The following is a 21,948-nucleotide window of genomic DNA, read 5'->3' as shown; positions in this document are numbered from 1 at the left end:
ATAGATGTAGTACCCTTGGTTTGAGGTAATATAGATGTGGTGCCCTGGGTTTGAGGTAATATAGATGTAGTGCCCTGGGTTTGAGGTAGTATAGATGTAGTGCCCTTGGTTTGAGGTAATATAGATATGGTGCCCTGGGTTTGAGGTACGATAGGTGTGGTGCCCTGGGTTTGAGGTAATATAGATGTGGTGCCCTGGGTTTGAGGTAATATAGATGTGGTACCCTTGGTTTGAGGTAATATAGATGTAGTACCCTTGGTTTGAGGAAATAAAGATGTAGTACCCTTGGTTTGAGGTAATAAAGATGTAGTACCCTTGGTTTGAGGTGATATCGATGTGGTGTTTTTGGGTTGAGATAATATAGATTTGATGTCCATTGTTTCAGGTGGTTTTGTGCTAGGAGTAACGGCAGTGGACCAAGACACCAGTTCAAATGGACAGGTGACATACCGGCTGACTGGAACTAATGCTGATCGTTTTGTAATAGACGCTGATCGCGGTATCATCACTGCCGCTCAGGACATTTCCATCACTGGTGCCCGTTATGTGTGTTCTGTCCAGGCCTCTGACAAGGGCAGTGAAAGTAGACAATCAGCTGTGAATCTGGAGGTAACAGTAGCTTCAGCAAATAACAACAAACCAACATTTAACAACATACCCACCAACCTCCAGATTGATGAGAATGTCATCAGTGGTTCCCCTCTAACCTCTGTCTCGGCTACCTCTCCGCTCGGGAGGAACATTATCTACCTTATTGCTGGGGGAAACATAGCCAACACCTTCACCATCAATGGTCAGACCGGTGAAATTACGGTTGGTAACCAGGTTGACTATGAAATGGCGTCCAACTTTCAGCTGTGGGTGGAGGCGCGTGATACAGGAAACCCTGCCCTCTCATCTTATGCCCGCATCAATGTAGACGTAACAGATCTCAATGACAACACACCACGCTTCACCTTCATGGTGTACTCCCACACGATTTCTGAAAACCAGCCTACCGTTACATCTGTCATCAAAGTCTCCGCTTTTGATGCTGACGATGGTGAAAATGGGCGGATAACCTACTCTATACAGGGTGGTGACCCCAACAACAATTTCACCATTGATTCTGTTTCTGGTCTCATTCGCACACGGACAATGCTAGACCGTGAAGTCACAGACACTGTCAATCTCATCGTCTATGCAGTGGATCATGTAAGTATTAATCAAGTCTAATAAGAGTCATATATTGTATTTTCAAATCAAAAAAGAAATATTTTCATTAAAAAGGACCTTGATACAGTTCAGAGATTACATATTTACTTGTATTAAAGGAATATACATTTTCATCTGTTTTGATTTCCTTCCCAGGGTTCCAGATCCAATACAGGTTCCACCACTGTACGTATCACCATCTTGGACCAGAACGACAACCCGCCGGTGTTTAAGCGTCAGTTCAGTGCCACCATTAATGAAGACATAGATGTGGGTGTCTTTATACTACAGGTCACTACAGTGGATGCTGATATTGGCATCAACGCCAACGTTTCCTACTCCATGACACACGACAAATTCGCTATTGACACACTGAGTGGTAACATTTCCTCCAAGAGTCACCTTGACCTTGAAGATATTACCTCCACATTTTACATGCTAGATGTGAAGGCCACAGATGGCTACAATGATGTTGTGAGCAAGGTCATTATATATCTCAAGGATGTCAATGATAAGGTGCCTGTCTTCCAGCCCGAGAATCCAGTGTTCACTTTCCCTGAGCGTCGGTCATCTGGAACTCCTATAGGGACAGTCACCGCTTTAGATGCTGACCGCACCTCCCCTAACAACGAGGTCTACTACACCCTGAAGTTCCCCTCTGAGGATGTGGTGATCAACCCTACCAACGGGGGCCTCTCCTCCAAACGCGAACTCGTGTATGAGCAGAATATCACAGCCACCCATGTTAATGTCCTGGAAGTTGCTGTCATTGCTACTGATCTAGGAATCCCTCCGTTGTCATCAGAGACAATGGTTAAGATTAATATATTGGATGCCAATGACCATGCTCCAGAATTTGAAAAGGATAGTTACTTCTCGGCTGTACCCGTAACAGTAGAACACGGAGCCAGAATCCTTCAGGTTCAGGCCACAGACAGTCTCGATGTCGGTGTCAATGCAGAAGTGGAGTACTTCATGGTGTCTGGCAATGGCTCTGGTTACTTCACAGTGGAAAAAAGGACAGGTAAGGCTTCCAATATACAGGAAAACTTCCATAGAATTACAGGTAAAACTTCAGATATGTAAACGCTGACAGGTAAAACTATCGGTGATGTTATAACTGACAGGTAAAACTATCAGATATGTAAACACTGACAGGTAAAAGTATCGGTGATGTTATAACTGACAGGTAAAACTATCAGATATGTAAACACTGACAGGTAAAAGTATCGGTGATGCTAGTACCAACAGGTAAACTTATCAGTGATGTTATTACAGACAGGTAAAATTATCGGTAATGTTAAAGTAAAAAGACTTAAATCCAGATTTCGATTCATTTATATATGAAACAATTTAATTACAAATCTTTTTAATCTGAAAAGGAAACATTCTTACTGATATCTTTTTTTAATTTTGAACCCATGAACTAAAATTAATCTAATAAATCTAAAATAAATTTGTTTTTGCAGGCTTCATCACGGTGGCAGCTATCTTGAATTCTGATAAACAGGACACTGACTTTATACTGATGGTGGAGGGGCGTGACAAGGGTACTCCTGTCATGTCCTCTGTTACCACGGTGAGACTGCGCATCACAGGGGTCAACCAGCATGCACCGGTGTTCGTCACAAATGTATTTCAGGTCTTTGTGGATGAAAATGTGGCTATTGGTCGAGAGATTGCAAATATAACTGCCACAGATGCAGATATGACAGGACCTAATGGTCGAGTACAGTACAGCATTACCAGTGGTAACCCTGACAACTTGTTTGCTCTAAACAGTGTAAACGGTGCCCTTACAATAGAGAAAGCCTTAGATTTTGAAACGACAGCAACACATCACCTCAACATCACTGTTAGGGATCAGGGTCTTCTTTACAAGGAAATATCGAGGATTTTTACTGTGAATGTACAAGATGTTAACGATCAGGTCCCAGAATTCAATCAGACTCAATATGATGCTTACATTGCTGAGAATTCTCCAAGTGGTGAGAGGGTGATTCAAGTGATTGCCACAGATGCTGACACTGGGATCAATGCAGCTATTGAATATCACCTTGATGATACCAGTCGATTCAGTATCGAGTTAACGACTGGAATCATTCGGTCCCAGGGTCAGTTAGACTATGAGAGTCAGTCCCTGTACACTGTCACAGTAATGGCTATCAACCCTGGCACCACAATGAAAGGCTCCACAAACATCCATATCCATCTGACCGGGGTCAATGAGTACTTTCCACGCTTTATGCAGAAGGAGTACTCTTTCACCATCACAGAGTCTGTGGCAGATGGTTCGTCGGTTGGCAGTGTGCATGCCAGTGACAACGATAAAGGGGAAGATGGTATTGTATACTACTATCTGATTGGCTCCAGTAATACAAAAGGATTTAAGATAAACTACAGCTCCGGCCTCATCACTGTGAACGGACGTCCTGACTATGAAAGTTCTCCTCAAATAGACCTCAAAGTCCTGGCCAAGAACTGGGGCAGTGTCCAGGGTGATGACACTGACCAATGTACTGTGTCCATCAAAGTCACTGATGCCAATGATGCCCCTGTGTTTAATGAGAGCGTTTACTTGGCGACCGTGAAGGAAGGCTCGGGAGGGGATGTCAGTGTCACTCAGGTGTTTGCTGTTGACAACGACAACAAGAAATCTGATCCACAATTCTACTATACCATTCTAGGAGGGAATCTTAACAATGCATTTAAGATCAACGCTGGGACAGGAATCGTGAGCACATCTGGTTCAGGAAATCTAGACAGAGAAATCGATGCCATGTACAACATTACAGTGGGTGCTGTAGACTCGGGCGTGCCACCTCAGACAGGTCAGTACAACAGTTATATATCTGTCACATATTGCAGCACATCATTCTGTTGAGATTTGAATTTTAATTAAATGTTTATCTCCATTATCATTAGCTTACATTGTTCATCTTTCCATTTAGTTGACAATTTTGTTTGTAATTCCAGGTTCGGCCACTGTTCGGGTGACCCTAGAGGATATCAACGATAATTCACCGTACTTTGACCCTCTCATGCCAGTTGGATACATTAAGGAGAACAGTCCCAAAGGGTCGTCAGTGATGATGTTACTGAGTCATACATTTGACAAGGACTTACCTCCTAACTCTGGTACTTATACCTACACTACAGTGGCCGGGGACGACTACAACTTTTCCATCTCACCTACGACTGGTCTTGTACAAACCAAGGTAGCCATTGACCGGGAACAGAATCTAGATTTCAGTATCCCCGTGATTGTGTCAGATTCTGGTACTCCCTCTAGGTTAACTTCTACGTTAACATTCCATGTGATTGTGGAGGATATGAACGATGAACCACCGTCGCCTAGGAACATGGCAGTACAGATTGCTGTGATGGAGGCTGCATTTCCTGTGATGCCTGTTGCAGATGTCCGCCCCCTTGACAGAGACACCCTTGGACAGTACCAGTGTTGGTTACATAGTGACAGTAACAATAACTTCGAAATTCCATCAGAATCATGTGACCTTAGGATACGAAACAAACCAACCGCATCACAGTATACCTTAGATGTTACGGGATCGGATGGTCTCAATTCTCCTAACGCTAACTATACTGTGAATATCAACATGGTGGCCATAGACAACGACACCCTCCAGAATACAGTTATAGTAAGGATTGAGAACACGACACCCCGATCGTTCCTGGAGAATTCCTATCCCCTGTTTCTCACCTCCATGACTCAGCTGTCTGTAGGGGACACTGTCCTAGTCTATCACCTGACCTCTCTCGGTGACGACACGCTAGTATTCGTTGCCATACAGAAGACAGATGGTGGCTATGTCCTTGGTGACATCCTCAACGACAAGATACTCAACAACCAGGCCAAGCTACAAACAGATGCCGGGATCACCATAACAACAGTCGGGTACTCAGTGTGTGACCCAACATCCTGTGCTAGTGACCAAGGTGGACAATGTGTGAATCAGATCAGTGTCGGTAATGGAGCATCAGTAGCTGATTCAAGTTATCAGGTGATTACCTCCCCTAGTCTGACCCTAGGGTATTACTGTATCTGTCCCCCCAACATGTCCGGGGACAGGTGTACCCAGACCGTGGAGATGTGTGGTGGCGATTATTGTCAGAACTTTGGTACCTGTGTCAAGGATAACTTTGGTAACCCAGTGTGTGCCTGTACACCGGGCTGGACTGGTACGTACTGTGACTCGGATGTCTTGGAGTGTAACAGTAAACCCTGTAATGTGGGCCAGTGTATAGAGACTCCTGGCTCCTACTACTGTCAGTGTCCTGATGGTTTCTATGGTGACCACTGTGAGAATGGAGACGATCACTGTAGGAACACACCATGTAGGAATGGAGGCACATGTAAGAACCAACAGGAAGGACATGTATGTTTGTGTCCCTTTACGTACTGGGGAGACAACTGCCAGTTCACAAGTGTAGGGTTTGAAGAAGGTTCCTACGCTAAGTTCTTATTCCCCTCCGTCCAGTACAACAATTTGATCGATGTTACGTTTTCTACTATGAGGACCAATGCTCTTCTCCTGTACAACCCTACCCTTACAAATAAGTTTGTAGCCCTGGAAATCATTGGAGGTCATATCCAGTTCTCCTTCAACATCGGCACATCACAAACTACCAAGATCAAGGTCAACAAGGACGTGTCAACTGGCCAGTGGTTCAAGGTCAAAGTCACTAGAGTTGGACAGGTCAGTAGAAACATTTGATATTTTCTTTAGTTGAGTTAATTCCAAAGGGTTTCAAATAACATTTATTTTTATAAAAGTTTAGGACTTATATATTGTGCATTTCAGCAATGTCTCTGCAAGACTTATTTTGATTTCCTTATAACATTTTGACAGAGAGTAGATGTCCATGTCCATGACTGCCCAGCGACTGGAGAAGAATGCCTGCCCTGTGAGGATGGTAACTCCTTCTGTCATGGTTACAACTCACAGAATGCAGGGTGAGTACAGAATTTAACAAAAACACTTGTACATTCGGTTAAAAAGCTGTGTACATGTACCAACAAAGCAAACAGGTCATCGTCAGCTCAATTTGGGGGAAAACAATGAAGAATTGATATGACCCGGTTATGATGTAACAATAGACGAAGCCATTGAGATTCAGTATATCTTATTTATATTTATGACAAACAAGTTCTATAAAATACACAGGGAGACAAAACGTTTGTACCTATAGCCAAATAGTGGGGCCTTTGATTGTCCTTTAATCTCACCAGTAACATGTAACTGAAAACTTCCTATACGAGTTTTAAGTTTTGATTACTGTTACATTGTATCTGTCTGTGAATGGAAGCTGTAGGCACGCCTGAGCGATTCTGTAAGACGGCCTTAGAAATTAATGGTGGAATGCACGCACCTTGTGGTGATTGTAGCACTTATACGTATTGTCTGGTACCATATTCTCACTATCTAGTTACACAGGCCACACGATTCGTCATTAAACAGTATTTCCTCTGCATTAGGTATTCTACTGCTATGTGTGGGTACAATTCTAGTGGAGGGGTCACATGACTGGTGGAGGTTTCGTCTGTTGGCATGTAATTTGATGTGTACCTGGATTAAGGTGTAGAGTTTCCGGTATAGATGTAATAAAGGAACCTTGGGTTGAGTTAATGGTGTTATTTACAACAGGGTATACAATATCCTCCATCATCAAACTGGAGAATTATTAAAGAATTTAAATAATTAGTTTTGACCTCCGTATGTTGTGTATAATCTGTATGTAGTTTAAATAATTAGTTTTGACCTCCGTATGTCATGTATAGTCCTAAAATAGTGACAAAATCTGACAATATCTTCTGACTACTTTAATACAGTCATCCATCTTTGACAATGCAATGGTCTGAGAAATTTTCAAATATTTTTTTAGTTTTTTTGTAACAAAATTATTGACAATATTTTCTTTTGATGACAACAGGACCTTGTATCTAGAAGGTGAGTTGAGGATTGGTGGAATAGAAGACATCACAGAAATCACCAGCAGGAACCAAATTGTTACACATGATTTCATTGGCTGCATTAGGAACTTCTACTGCAATGACAGCAACCTAATAACACGATCAGATTACCTGGCTAAGGTCAAGGTCACAAACACATGTCCCAAGGTCAGAAGGGAAGAGTGCATGTACAGGTGTCATCTGCAGCAATGGTGGTGTCTGTGTTGATGAGTGGAGCAAAGCCCATTGTCGCTGTTCTGAGAAATACAGTGGTGCCTCGTGTCAGACAGGTCAGTATCTGTGTATTTATAATGTTTTAGTAGATTTCGTTGCCATAGTGATTTGATGCTTAGTTTGATGTATTTTTGTTGTGGATGGTAAACTTATAATGACTGTTTTGATTGTTTCAGAGATCAAACCATTTGGGTTTGGTGCCAACACATTTGTACGATTCACACAGAGGGACAGTTACTATAAAGACAGTGTTGTCGGCACGTCGACAAACAGAAAGAGACGTGCTATTGGTACTTCCAGTGTGTTCATCAGATTCCGTACTACAGCCCAAAATGGTCTCCTGTTTTATGCCGCTCAGAACTCTGACTACAGTGCCCTTCTATCTGTAAGTGATCTTATCCTATTACAAATGATGTAAAGTTGTTTTGTTGTAAATAAATGATGTAAAGATGTAATAAAGAATTAATAGAAAGTCCTGTTAATTCAAGGAACTAATGTAAATATTGTTACATAAAGTGATGTAATGGTAAATTACTGCTGTACTGGTCAGTTATTTCTATGAGTTGATGTTTATGACCTAGCTATGATAGTTATGTGAGTGATCGACTTTGACCCACAGGTGATTGAAGGAAAGCTACAGTACAGTATACTACAGCAGGGGATTCAGACCGTACAGCTGTCGTCTGTCCAGGTGTCCGACGGAAACTGGTACAACGTCACCGTCAGTGTTACAGGTAAATACAAACAATCATTTATACAGGTAAAAACAGGTAAATACATACTTAGGTACACATCGATCATATGCAAGGTGAAAACAGGGCACAGGTAAATACATTAATGGCAAAAATAGGAGAACAAATCTTCATGTTCAAATGTAACGAGAAATGATTTCTTATTCATAGTGGTGTTTTTTCAGATTTACTGTATATTAGATACATATATAGGTGAGTGTAATGATTTACTGTATATTAGATACATATATAGGTGAGTGTAATGATTTACTGTATATTAGATACATATATAGGTGAGTGTAATGATTTACTGTATATTAGATACATATATAGGTGAGTGTAATGATTTACTGTATATTAGATACATATATACGTGAGTGTAATGATTTACTGTATATTAGATACATATATAGGTGAGTGTAGTGATTTACTGTATGTACCCAGACTAATGACTTTATATTTACCCTAAAGGTACACAAGTGAACCTGGCTGTACAGGGACACACAGGAACTACCAAGGAACTTTCCTCAGCCTTCCTCTTCTCCGATCCTGAAGTTACAACTCTAGCTTTAGGAGGTGATCCCTCTCCGTCCTCTGTAGGAGATGTCAGCCGACAAGGTATGCAATCCTGATAAAACCTTAAGGGAGTATGAGGCCTTACCTATAGTAAATCTCATTTTCAAAAGAGTTCCTCACAAAAAAAAATATATGTCATTCTAATACTTGGCCAATGATGCCAGGAAAATCTGCTTGCTTCAGTGTAACCCTGGTAAATACTAGCCGCAATATACCGCTCGGCTAGAGAGATCTTCTCTTTAGCTCGATCGGTTTAGTGTAAGACTAGTAAGTCAGAGGTCCCGGGTTCGATCCCTAGTGGAGGCAGTGATTTAAATTTAATTAAGCATGCGCTCTGTTCCATCAGTACAACTGATTCAGAATTATCAGATGATTATTAAGTGCACGTAACTAGAAAAAACTACAAATATGATGTGTAAGATGGCATTAGGATAAAAGTCTTACCCACATAACTGACATGTTTGGTAATATAGCATCTAACTGGAATATTGGACCATGGTGTTTAATCTCATTCTATTTTCAATGATAAATAGCTTTATATTGTTCTCATAAATTAAATTAAAGTTTTTAAATAGAGACATAAATCAGACCATTTTACCAATATTGTTGAGGATAGTAACAATACACTAAAACAAAACATTGTGTACAATTATATGTGACTTGTCAATATTTAGTCCTAATTAAGTTTTTCTCTCCTTTGACCAGGATTCGGCGGGTGTATCTCAGTGTTCCGTCTGGACAACCAACCAATCACACTCAATGGTACAACTAACCGATTTATAGTGGAACCATCAGGCGGTGTGGAGAATGGCTGTTCTGCCCTTTGCTCTAACTCCCCCTGTGGGGATCGTGTGTGTACCCCGGTGGGGGAAGAAGTGAAATGTGGTCCTGTTAGTGGTGCCGAGTCAGATTCTGGTATTGGGATCGGTGTTATTGTGGTGATTGCATTCTTCGGAGTTTTAATCATTGTGATCATTGCTGTGTTTATCTTCTGTCGCTTTAAACGAAGGCAACTGAGTAAATCAAAATCTGGGCAAGCCAAAATGAATGGCAATGCACATGTGAATAAAAATTTCACCAGCAGTAGTGCTAACAGTCATCAGGATTCTGGGTATGGTGACCACCCTACAGAAGAAGACTTCATTAGCTCACACATTGACCAGGGACTTTCTGCACGACGTAACCAGCCTAACAACCAGTTCAGTAGGCCAGATATCATCAGCTCGGACAGGCAGCATCGCCGACAGTTACCGCTGGAGATCGATGATGGAACCGTGATTATAGACAACGGTGATGCTATTAACATGCATTTAACAAGTGAAGACATTCCGGAGCATTATGATATAGACAATGCCAGTAGTATTGCTCCATCAGACATTGATGTGGTGGCACATTATCGTGATTTCCGTGGAGTAAACAAACATCCCTACCCCCATCACTCCCACCTAAACAACATGCACCACAAACCTCATAAACATTCCTCGAGGCATGGTCAGAGTCCGCAGACTGTGTCTGGCCGAAACTCGGTACCTATCAGAGAGAGTCCTTCTCCTTATGGTCGTCAGGGACTGACCCACAGTCCCGCTATGCTGGACCCCTCTCAACTACACAACTCTGCACGCAATAGTCCCGCAGTACTTGGGGCCAGGAACAGCCCTATGAACCACCTTTCTAGACAGTCGCCACACATGAGGTACAGTCCCATGACAAACCCTAATGTGCGGGGGACACCACTGTCCGACCATGTACATCACAGTCGGACAGACTCTGAGCACAGTCTTGCCAGTCATCACAGTCATAGCTCCAGTTCTTCTGTGGCCCGTCCTCCCTCCCTTCCTAAGGGCCACCCCTCACGTGGAAACCTTGTCAAGGTGCAGCCCCCACAGCCGCGCCAGGTCAAGGGCCTCACTATCGGGGAAATTCAAAAACTTAATACGCGCCCCCAGCCACCCAGTCCGGAGAGCATGGTGGAAATGGTTTCCTCCTCAAGTGCGAGTCATGGACATCATCCACCATATATACACAACAGTTCTGGGTTGGAACCTCCAGATTCAAGTTCTGAGGAAAGTGCAAATGACTCGTTCACATGCTCAGAGTTTGAGTACGAGAGTGAAAGGCCTCGAAATGATTTTGATTCATCCAACATCATCTTATCAAAACTGGCAGAAGTGGAAAATGAAAATCAAGATTATAACACACACAACAATAACAATCATAGAAAGTTCATGTCTGATGGACGGACTTCTAATGGTGATTCCTTTGGCTCCTCAGAGGATGGTCACTCTAATGGTGCTAAGCCAATAAATGGTTCATTTAACTGGGACGAATTCTTAAACTGGGGCCCAAGTTTTGAGAAATTAGTAGGTGTGTTTCGTGACATAGCATCCCTCCCAGACGGTGACAATCTGGACGGGTCACCAGAGGTCGAAGTTCACCAGGAGGATGAGGAATATGTATAACCTCTCAGGTCTCTATATGTCTAATTTATGAATTATACCTTTATTGTTGGGAGATGTGAATTGTCTCCCTTACTTGTGAAGCATTCAGTAATTATTATGTTTTCAAATCAATTATGCAAAAATAAATAACATTTGCATGAAATATTTTATAAATTTGTAAATTCAGAATTCATTATTTCCTCATTCAATGTTATGATGAAAAAGGAAATGAGAAATTTGTACATAGGCATTTGTAAACAATGTAATATTGAACAAAAGGTTTTTATGTGATTGATGAAATGAGTGTGAGTAAATGGAGTGAGGTGAAATGACTTGGTGCAAATGAATTTGTGTATAGACTTAATAATATTTTTACATTGTAATCCTCATTTCACCTTTGGTGTGCAGAAACATTTTTCTGAGTGTGTTAACATGAACTACTTTTTCTAATCAGAAGTTTTGTAATCTGAGTTTGTATTGGTTTTAGAAAATATTGGGCTGTCAGGCGACAAACTTAATATCTCCCATTCCATGCTTCTCCTTAGTCCTCATGTTCCATGTATTTTTCAAACTTACGATACTAATTTCTGAAAAAATAACCAAAATGTTAGCATAAAAGGATTTTTCATTTTAAAATTGATTCGGAATTAAGTCATTTTCAGAACTTTAATTAAATTGATTCTCCACTGCAGATATTAGTGTCCCCATTATAAGTCTGTTGCCTTTGGGCCCAGGATTACGCCAGCTTTATGGAATTCCTTTGTATGTTTACTAATAAGAGTGGCGGTGTCAAAATGTATTTTGAAAAAAAAAAATACATACTGTATATGTATTGGTCATAAGATGACTGGTACAAGTGTTGATGTGACTTAGATTTGAGTGGAAGTGTAGTATCAGTTGAGTGTTTGTATCTGAGCTGTGATTCTGATATGACTGCCATGCAGTTTGTGTATATGTGTAGCAAGTTTTACAGCAATTGTACCGAAAGTTTGTACTGTAATAGGTCCAAGTCTTTCAAGGAGCAAAACCATAAAGTTTACATTCCATCCAGACATACATCTTCTCTCTGTTCAGCTGGACTAACAAAGTAGTGGTCAGTTGTTATTCTTCACCTGTAAAGGGCAAAACTTCCCAGGACTGTTTTAAATAAGTATTTCTGTAATCATCTTGACTAAAAGTTTATTATACCTTCAGATGTAATTATTCTTCCATTTCATTCTCTGGATTTAGTAATTTTCCACAAATTAATAGTATGTCTAATATCTAAGGAAGTTTATACATATTGACTCAGTAAATCAAATTCTTCTGCCTATCATGGCATGTTGTACTCACTGGTGAGGAGTGGTTCTCAGAAACTCAAGATGTGATATTACTTACCAAAATCAAAAATTATTTGTGTAAAGTTTTATAAGTTTTCTCCTTCTGTCGTTAACAGTTTAAATGTCTTTATCTACAGCATTAATCTTTAAATGTATTTTTTGTTTATTCCTCCTTTCCAAAGATTACCTTTATCACTGCTCCAAGATATGTAATGAAAAAAATGTTTACTATTTCTATTTACCAATAACAATTTTATTAAAATGTCCTGTTTTACAAGATATATTGGTATTTTTTCTAAATCAGTTTTGCTTTAATTCTGAAAATCTTTAAGATATGCTGTACGTTATCAAATCTTTACCAAAGATTTGTATATGACCTGTGATTGTTAGAATCAGGTGTTGTGTACTGACACTATATATCTGTGTTGTCCCTATTACTTATACTCTCGCTCTAGCAATATATGTCACATATCAGAGTCATCGACATGATTTTATACGAACAAAATAAAAACCAAATATCAATATACAAGCTTTGTTTTGTAGTTTGTTACTATTGATACCACAGCAACACTTGTTTACAAATAACGGGTACCACCAGATGGGCAATTGGCACAAATTCTCAACCCATGGTCCATATTATACAGTTGTTTCATGTCTTATCAGTTTAATTAGGCAAGAAACAATTGTTTTGTTACCTGAATACTCCACAAGAACCACATTTAGGCTATTTTATATACCATAAACCCTGATTGGAGATTTCGTTGAACCTTTCTGACTTCAAATCTAGGCGTTGCTAGAGATACTGTTTACACATTACGATCAGAAAGATGCTTATTCGTAATGATTTGGGTGTTTGGGCTTGGCGGATGTTCTATCTGACCCTCTATAAAACCAGGGTCAATAAGATTTATAGGGGTTGAGGTCAGAGCCCCAGTCTCCTGTATATCTTACTGACTCCCTATAAAACCAGGGTCAATAAGATTTATAGGGGTGAGGTCAGAGCCCCAGTCTCCTGTATATCTTACTGACTCCCTATAAAACCAGGGTCAATAAGATTTATAGGGTTGAGGTCAGAGCTCCAGTCTCCTGTATATCTTACTGACTCCCTATAAAACCAGGGTCAATAAGATTTATAGGGTTGAGGTCAGAGCCCCAGTCTCCTGTATATCTTACTGACTCCCTATAAAACCAGGGTCAATAAGATGTATAGGGTTGAGGTCAGAGCCCCAGTCTCCTGTATATCTTACTGACTCCCTATAAAACCAGGGTCAATAAGATGTATAGGGTTGAGGTCAGAGCCCCAGTCTCCTGTATATTTTACTGACTCCCTATAAAACCAGGGTCAATAGGAATTGTAGGGTTGAGGTCAGAGCTCCAGCCTCCTTTACATCGAACTGACCCTAATTGTTTTTAAGGGGGTCAGTTACCGACAATATAACAAAATCTCATCAAGGACCATTTGTTAAATATTATACAGAGATTTTTGTAACACAGGATATGAAAGTTAGATAAGTGTTCATCTAGTTTCTGTTGATCAAAAGTTTCAAACTGTTTAAGTACACTGTAATCATCTGTCCGAACCTCTGGATTTTTTGCTTTTTATCACTGTCGATAAAATGCATGTCTTTAATTAACAGTTGCCTTCATGATGTCTTGGTCCTTGGCCTTTTCAATTGGCATAAGGGAGGCCACTCTTATAAAAGAACAGGAAGATGGTCATTCAGGGATATTTGAGGTGTACATTGTATTTCATACCTCATTTATTTTAATTTTAGAGCAACAGATGGACAATGGCTACCATCTTGTCAGATATTTTTTTAATTGAACACCAGGATAGATGGGAGATGTGTTACTCTGACAAGGATAGATGGGCGATGTGTTACTCTGACAAGGATATATGGGAGATGGGTTACTCTGACAAGGATATATGGGAGATGGGTTATTCTGACAAGGATAGATGGGAGATGGGTTACTCTAACAAGGATATATGGGAGATGGGTTACTCTGACAAGGATATATGGGAGATGGGTTACTCTGACAAGGATAGATGGGAGATGGGTTACTCTGACAAGGATAGATGGGAGATGGGTTACTCTGACAAGGATAGATGGGAGATGGGTTACTCTGACAAGGATAGATGGGAGATGGGTTACTCTGACAAGGATAGATGGGAGATGGGTTACTCTGACAAGGATAGATGGGAGATGGGTTACTCTAACAAGGATAGATGGGAGATGGGTTACTCTAACAAGGATATATGGGAGATGGGTTACTCTGACAAGGATTGATGGGAGATGGTTACTATAACAAGGATATATGGGAGATGGGTTACTCTAACAAGGATATATGGGAGATGGGTTACTCTGACAAGAATAGATGGGAGATGGGTTACTCTAACAAGGATAGATGGGAGATGTGTTACTCTGACAAGGATAGATGGGAGATGTGTTACTCTGACAAGGATAGATGGGAGATGGGCTACTCTAACAAGGATAGATGGGAGATGGGTTACTCTGACAAGGATTGATGGGAGATGGTTACTATAACAAGGATATATGGGAGATGGGTTACTCTGACAAGAATAGATGGGAGATGGGTTACTCTGACAAGGATATATGGGAGATGGGTTACTCTAACAAGGATAGATGGGAGATGGGTTTCTCTGACAAGGATAGATGGGAGATGGGTTACTCTGACAAGGATTGATGGGAGATGGTTACTATAACAAGGATATATGGGAGATGGGTTACTCTAACAAGGATATATGGGAGATGGGTTACTCTGACAAGAATAGATGGGAGATGGGTTACTCTAACAAGGATAGATGGGAGATGGGTTACTCTGACAAGGATAGATGGGAGATGGGCTACTCTAACAAGGATAGATGGGAGATGGGTTACTCTGACAAGGATTGATGGGAGATGGTTACTATAACAAGGATATATGGGAGATGGGTTACTCTGACAAGAATAGATGGGAGATGGGTTACTCTGACAAGGATATATGGGAGATGGGTTACTCTGACAAGGATAGATGGGAGTTGGGTTACTCTAACAAGGATAGATGGGAGATGGGTTACTCTAACAAGGATAGATGGGAGATGGGCTACTCTAACAAGGATAGATGGGAGATGGGTTACTCTAACAAGGATAGATGGGAGATGGGTTTCTCTGACAAGGATAGACGGGAGATGGGTTACTCTAACAAGGATATATGGGAGATGGGCTACTCTAACAAGGATAGATGGGAGATGGGTTACTCTGACAAGGATTGATGGGAGATGGTTACTATAACAAGGATAGATGGGAGATGGGTTACTATAACAAGGATAGATGGGAGATGGGTTACTCTGACAAGAATAGATGGGAGATGGGTTACTCTAACAAGGATAGATGGGAGATGGGTTACTCTGACAAGAATAGATGGGAGATGGGTTACTCTAACAAGGATAGATGGGAGATGGTTACTCTGACAAGGATAGATGGGAGATGGGTTACTCTGACAAGGATAGATGGGAGATGGGTTACTCTTACAAGGATAGATGGGAGATGGGTTACTCTGACAAGGATAGATGGGAGATGGGTTACTCTGACAAGGATAGATGGGAGATGGGTTACTCTGACAAGGATAGATGGGAGATGGGTTACTCTAACAAGGATAGATGGGAGATGGGTTACTCTAACAAGGATAGATGGGAGATGGGCTACTCTAACAAGGATAGATGGGAGATGGGTTACTCTGACAAGGATAGATGGGAGATGGGTTACTCTGACAAGGATTGATGGGAGATGGTTACTATAACAAGGATATATGGGAGATGGGTTACTCTGACAAGGATAGATGGGAGATGGGTTACTCTGACAAGGATAGATGGGAGATGGGTTACTCTAACAAGGATAGATGGGAGATGGGTTACTCTAACAAGGATAGATGGGAGATGGGCTACTCTAACAAGGATAGATGGGAGATGGGTTACTCTAACAAGGATAGATTGGAGATGGGTTTCTCTGACAAGGATAGACGGGAGATGGGTTACTCTAACAAGGATATATGGGAGATGGGCTACTCTAACAAGGATAGATGGGAGATGGGTTACTCTGACAAGGATTGATGGGAGATGGTTACTATAACAAGGATAGATGGGAGATGGGTTACTATAACAAGGATAGATGGGAGATGGGTTACTCTGACAAGAATAGATGGGAGATGGGTTACTCTAACAAGGATAGATGGGAGATGGGTTACTCTGACAAGAATAGATGGGAGATGGGTTACTCTAACAAGGATAGATGGGAGATGGTTACTCTGAGAAGGATAGATGGGAGATGGGTTACTCTGACAAGGATAGATGGGAGATGGGTTACTCTTACAAGGATAGATGGGAGATGGGTTACTCTGACAAGGATAGATGGGAGATGGGTTACTCTGACAAGGATAGATGGGAGATGGGTTACTCTGACAAGGATAGATGGGAGATGGGTTACTCTAACAAGGATAGATGGGAGATGGGTTACTCTAACAAGGATAGATGGGAGATGGGCTACTCTAACAAGGATAGATGGGAGATGGGTTACTCTGACAAGGATAGATGGGAGATGGGTTACTCTGACAAGGATTGATGGGAGATGGTTACTATAACAAGGATATATGGGAGATGGGTTACTCTGACAAGGATAGATGGGAGATGGGTTACTCTGACAAGGATAGATGGGAGATGGGTTACTCTAACAAGGATAGATGGGAGATGGGTTACTCTGACAAGGATAGATGGAAGATGGGTTACTCTGACAAGGATTAATGGGTTTGACTTTGTTTAATGTCCTATGCTAAGATTTATCTCCCTTGAAATGTATAGTATTGTCCATGTGTTATCTATGCTTTTATAACATTTCATACTGGCAACAGAATTTTGTTTTAAGAATTTCAATGATGGATTCACTTATACAGTAGTTAAATGAGAAATGTCTTCTGTAAGTCAACATAAAATGGCAGTTTTCAGATTTGATAAGTATTGAAACCATTTCCTTACTGAATGAAGCTCAGTTAAAACCTTGTACAGAACAAAAGTGATGAAAACGATGTTTAAGAAAACAATTTTATTATCACAGTACACATTATCACATCAACAACTTCACAGTCCTATTTAACAACTTACAATTTTCAGAGAGTTTAACTTACAGGAAATGTGTAAGGCTGGACCAATAACCCAGACTTTCAATTTAAGATCCAAACCTTGATGTTAATAATCAATTTGTTTTCCACCCATTTCCCTAATTAACATCCATAAACAAAGCACTACATGTACCTAAGATTGATATTCCCCTTGACATGTGCAGAGAACACTTGTATCTAGGGGTGTATGAAAGCAACAATTGGCAGCGTGAAAAAAAAGTCCAGACGTATTCAGAAACTTTACATTACCATTTCAAGTATTGATTAAACACTCATATAGATCTGTGAATAGAGTACAGTAGACATACAGGTGGATAAACAGATATATGTAGACAGTACGTCACACTCTACCTATACACCGTTATGTAGACGGTACGTCACACTCTACCTACACACCGTTATGTAGACGGTACGTCACACTCTACCTACACACCGTTATGTAGACAGTACGTGACACTCTACCTACACACCGTTATGTAGACAGTACGTGACACTCTACCTACACACCGTTATGTAGACAGTACGTGACACTCTACCTACACACCGTTATGTAGACAGTACGTCACACTCTAAATATGTACTGTTATGTACCGTTATGTACATTACATGCTACATGCTACATAGTCTACCTTACATTTTTATAAGTACAGTAGGTAAACAGTAATCAGCTCTAGAAATATTCACATGTAAAGTTTCAATTAGAGAGGTAATCTATCAAAATCACACAAATTTCCAGAAAATTTTATACTGTCCCAAATGAAGGAAGGGAAGTAACTCTAACTGCAAGCTTCACCTTGGAAGGACAAGTGTCCTGACTTTTACCAACTTGAATGCAGATAATTACACAAACTTCAAACTAAAAATGGAATCAAAATAAAAAAAGGGAGTATTTCATACTCTGATGAGATATGATGACAGCGACATTACATAGAATACATGTCAATGACAAAATGTTTTTCTACAAAGAACTAAATTTAATCTATTATCCAGCTGATGAAGGACTACAGTATAAGAAGAGCTTAACTTCCATCAACACCAGGGTAGATTTACCTTGACTGACAATATCAGATGACATGTTATACATATGACAGTTACAGACCAAGGGGAATGATAGATTTAGTGAATATCAGCTGTTAAAACGAGAAGCATCAGTCCTGGCCAACAATGTGATTTACACCCACATTTGTTCTAAATACATCAGTACAACAGATTTACATCTTCATTTCTCTGACAATCCTCAACATTTTTATGGTTGGTATTGAAGTCGATACCCGTCTATGTGACTACAACAAGCCAATCATGTCATCCAGACATGAAACTAATAACACAACAAAACTTTTAACACAATAAATGTGGTTCGTATATTATTTTGATATCACGCATAGGACAAATGAAGATATTTATAATATATATGTACATTGTATATCAATTATGTATTTTATATCAATTATGTACTTCATAAAATACTATCACCTCACGTAAAATATTGCTAATGACATAGAACTAGAAATGTTGGCTTTTTTTAAATAAAAAGAGAATAAATCAATTGAAAATAACAGTTTGATTGTACATGTACTTCAAAAACATTCACAACATTAATGTTTTATTACATATTTACAGAAAACTCATATGCAGTGGTGAGTACAAGTATATTTAAACAAATACAGTACATAAATCATGGATATCATGTCAATCATGGGTATCATGTTAATCACGGATATCGTAATTAGAAAGGATATCATGTTAAATGTTGATATCCTGTTACTCATCGATAAAATAATGCCAGACATTAATTATTGTATGTTACACGTCCAGTAATGTCGTGTACTAATGTCAGACATTAATTATTGTATGTTACACGTCCAGTAATGTCACTAATACCAGACATTAATTATTGTATGTTACATGTCCAGTAATGTCGTGTACTAATACCAGACATTAATTATTGTATGTTACACGTCCAGTAATGTCACTAATACCAGACATTAATTATTGTATGTTACATGTCCAGTAATGTCATGTACTAATACCAGACATTAATTATTGTATGTTACACGTTCAGTAATGTCGTGTACTAATACCAGACATTAATTATTGTATGTTACATGTCCAGTAATGTCATGTACTAATACCAGACATTAATTATTGTATGTTACACGTCCAGTAATGTCACTAATACCAGACATTAATTATTGTATGTTACATGTCCAGTAATGTCGTGTACTAATGCCAGACATTAATTATTGTATGTTACACGTCCAGTAATGTCACTAATGCCAGACATTAATTATTGTATGTTACATGTCCAGTAATGTCACTAATACCAGACATTAATTATTGTATGTTACACGTCCAGTAATGTCACTAATACCAGACATTAATTATTGTATGTTACATGTCCAGTAATGTCGTGTACTAATACCAGACATTAATTATTGTATGTTACACGTCCAGTAATGTCACTAATACCAGACATTAATTATTGTATGTTACATGTCCAGTAATGTCACTAATACCAGACATTAATTATTGTATGTTACATGTCCAGTAATGTCACTAATACCAGACATTAATTATTGTATGTTACATGTCCAGTAATGTCACTAATGCCAGACATTAATTATTGTATGTTACATGTCCAGTAATGTCATGTACTAATGCCAGACATTAATTATTGTATGTTACATGTCCAGTAATGTCACTAATGCCAGACATTAATTATTGTATGTTACACGTCCAGTCATGTCATGTACTAATGTCAGACATTAATTATTGTATGTTACATGTCCAGTAATGTCATGTACTAATGCCAGACATTAATTATTGTATGTTACATGTCCAGTAATGTCATGTACTAATGCCAGACATTAATTATTGTATGTTACACGTCCAGTAATGTCGTGTACTAATGCCAGACATTAATTATTGTATGTTACATGTCCAGTAATGTCACTAATGCCAGACATTAATTATTGTATGTTACACGTCCAGTAATGTCACTAATACCAGACATTAATTATTGTATGTTACATGTCCAGTAATGTCACTAATGCCAGACATTGATTATTGTATGTTACACGTCCAGTAATGTCACTAATACCAGACATTAATTATTGTATGTTACATGTCCAGTAATGTCACTAATACCAGACATTAATTATTGTATGTTACATGTCCAGTAATGTCACTAATGCCAGACATTAATTATTGTATGTTACATGTCCAGTAATGTCACTAATGCCAGACATTAATTATTGTATGTTACATGTCCAGTAATGTCACTAATGCCAGACATTAATTATTGTATGTTACACGTCCAGTAATGTCATGTACTAATGCCAGACATTAATTATTGTATGTTACACGTCCAGTAATGTCATGTACTAATGCCAGACATTAATTATTGTATGTTACACGTCCAGTAATGTCATGTACTAATACCAGACATTAATTATTGTATGTTACATGTCCAGTAATGTCGTGTACTAATACCAGACATTAATTATTGTATGTTACACGTCCAGTAATGTCACTAATGCCAGACATTAATTATTGTATGTTACATGTCCAGTAATGTCATGTACTAATGCCAGACATTAATTATTGTATGTTACATGTCCAGTAATGTCATGTACTAATGCCAGACATTAATTATTGTATGTTACATGTCCAGTAATGTCACTAATACCAGACATTAATTATTGTATGTTACACGTCCAGTAATGTCACTAATGCCAGACATTAACTATTGTTTGTTACACGTCCAGTAATGTCATGTACTAATACCAGACATTAATTATTGTATGTTACATGTCCAGTAATGTCATGTACTAATACCAGACATTAAGTATTGTATGTTACATGTCCAGTAATGTCACTAATACCAGACATTAATTATTGTATGTTACATGTCCAGTAATGTCATGTACTAATACCAGACATTAAGTATTGTATGTTACATGTCCAGTAATGTCACTAATGCCAGACATTAATTATTGTATGTTACACGTCCAGTAATGTCACTAATGCCAGACATTAATTATTGTATGTTACATGTCCAGTAATGTCATGTACTAATACCAGACATTAAGTATTGTATGTTACATGTCCAGTAATGTCACTAATACCAGACATTAATTATTGTATGTTACATGTCCAGTAATGTCATGTACTAATGCCAGACATTAATTATTGTATGTTACATGTCCAGTAATGTCATGTACTAATACCAGACATTAATTATTGTATGTTACATGTACAGTAATGTCATGTACTAATACCAGACATTAATTATCGTATGTTACACGTCCAGT

The 21,948-nt window shown here is 39.2% G+C and overlaps 6 protein-coding genes across 6 annotated transcripts in view; all 6 read left to right on the top strand.

Annotated features, from left to right (window-relative positions):
* Nucleotides 1-7,692, top strand: part of LOC117328852 (protocadherin Fat 4-like) — an 82,861-nt gene extending 75,169 nt beyond the window's left edge. The window contains 7 exon segments of the mRNA XM_033886431.1: nt 386-1,194; nt 1,351-2,218; nt 2,664-4,025; nt 4,171-5,912; nt 6,066-6,169; nt 7,147-7,455; nt 7,576-7,692. Coding sequence (XP_033742322.1) covers nt 386-1,194; nt 1,351-2,218; nt 2,664-4,025; nt 4,171-5,912; nt 6,066-6,169; nt 7,147-7,393 — 5,132 coding nt within the window. The 3' untranslated portion in view covers nt 7,394-7,455; nt 7,576-7,692.
* A 6,645-nt stretch (nt 7,693-14,337) lies between these two features.
* On the top strand, nt 14,338-14,751 carry LOC117329977 (translation initiation factor IF-2-like). Its single transcript, XM_033888208.1, has one exon. The coding sequence runs from the start codon at nt 14,338-14,340 to the stop codon at nt 14,749-14,751; it is 414 nt and encodes a 137-aa protein (XP_033744099.1).
* A 626-nt stretch (nt 14,752-15,377) lies between these two features.
* LOC117329975 (translation initiation factor IF-2-like) lies at nt 15,378-15,737 on the top strand. The gene has a single exon (XM_033888207.1). The coding sequence runs from the start codon at nt 15,378-15,380 to the stop codon at nt 15,735-15,737; it is 360 nt and encodes a 119-aa protein (XP_033744098.1).
* A 178-nt stretch (nt 15,738-15,915) lies between these two features.
* Nucleotides 15,916-16,245, top strand: LOC117329974 (translation initiation factor IF-2-like). The gene has a single exon (XM_033888206.1). The coding sequence runs from the start codon at nt 15,916-15,918 to the stop codon at nt 16,243-16,245; it is 330 nt and encodes a 109-aa protein (XP_033744097.1).
* Nucleotides 16,245-16,574, top strand: LOC117329973 (translation initiation factor IF-2-like). Its single transcript, XM_033888205.1, has one exon. The coding sequence runs from the start codon at nt 16,245-16,247 to the stop codon at nt 16,572-16,574; it is 330 nt and encodes a 109-aa protein (XP_033744096.1).
* Nucleotides 16,575-16,752: 178 nt separating this feature from the next.
* Nucleotides 16,753-17,082, top strand: LOC117329972 (translation initiation factor IF-2-like). Its single transcript, XM_033888204.1, has one exon. It carries the CDS (start codon nt 16,753-16,755, stop codon nt 17,080-17,082), a length of 330 nt encoding a protein of 109 aa, XP_033744095.1.
* Nucleotides 17,083-21,948: the final 4,866 nt, after the last annotated feature.

Source organism: Pecten maximus, chromosome 6 (genome assembly GCF_902652985.1).
Source record: "Pecten maximus chromosome 6, xPecMax1.1, whole genome shotgun sequence".
In the NCBI taxonomy this organism is placed as follows: domain Eukaryota; kingdom Metazoa; phylum Mollusca; class Bivalvia; order Pectinida; family Pectinidae; genus Pecten; species Pecten maximus.
Note: the sequence above shows the minus strand (reverse complement) of the source record. Positions and strands in the feature narration are given on the sequence as shown.

What these genes read in the sequence shown, in the direction of transcription:
- LOC117329977 (XM_033888208.1), top strand. Translation starts at nt 14,338, where the DNA reads ATGTGTTACTCTGACAAGGATATATGGGAGATGGGTTACTCTGACAAG.
- LOC117329973 (XM_033888205.1), top strand. Translation starts at nt 16,245, where the DNA reads ATGGGAGATGGTTACTATAACAAGGATATATGGGAGATGGGTTACTCT.
- LOC117329974 (XM_033888206.1), top strand. Translation starts at nt 15,916, where the DNA reads ATGGGAGATGGTTACTCTGACAAGGATAGATGGGAGATGGGTTACTCT.
- LOC117329975 (XM_033888207.1), top strand. Translation starts at nt 15,378, where the DNA reads ATGGGAGATGGTTACTATAACAAGGATATATGGGAGATGGGTTACTCT.
- LOC117329972 (XM_033888204.1), top strand. Translation starts at nt 16,753, where the DNA reads ATGGGAGATGGTTACTCTGAGAAGGATAGATGGGAGATGGGTTACTCT.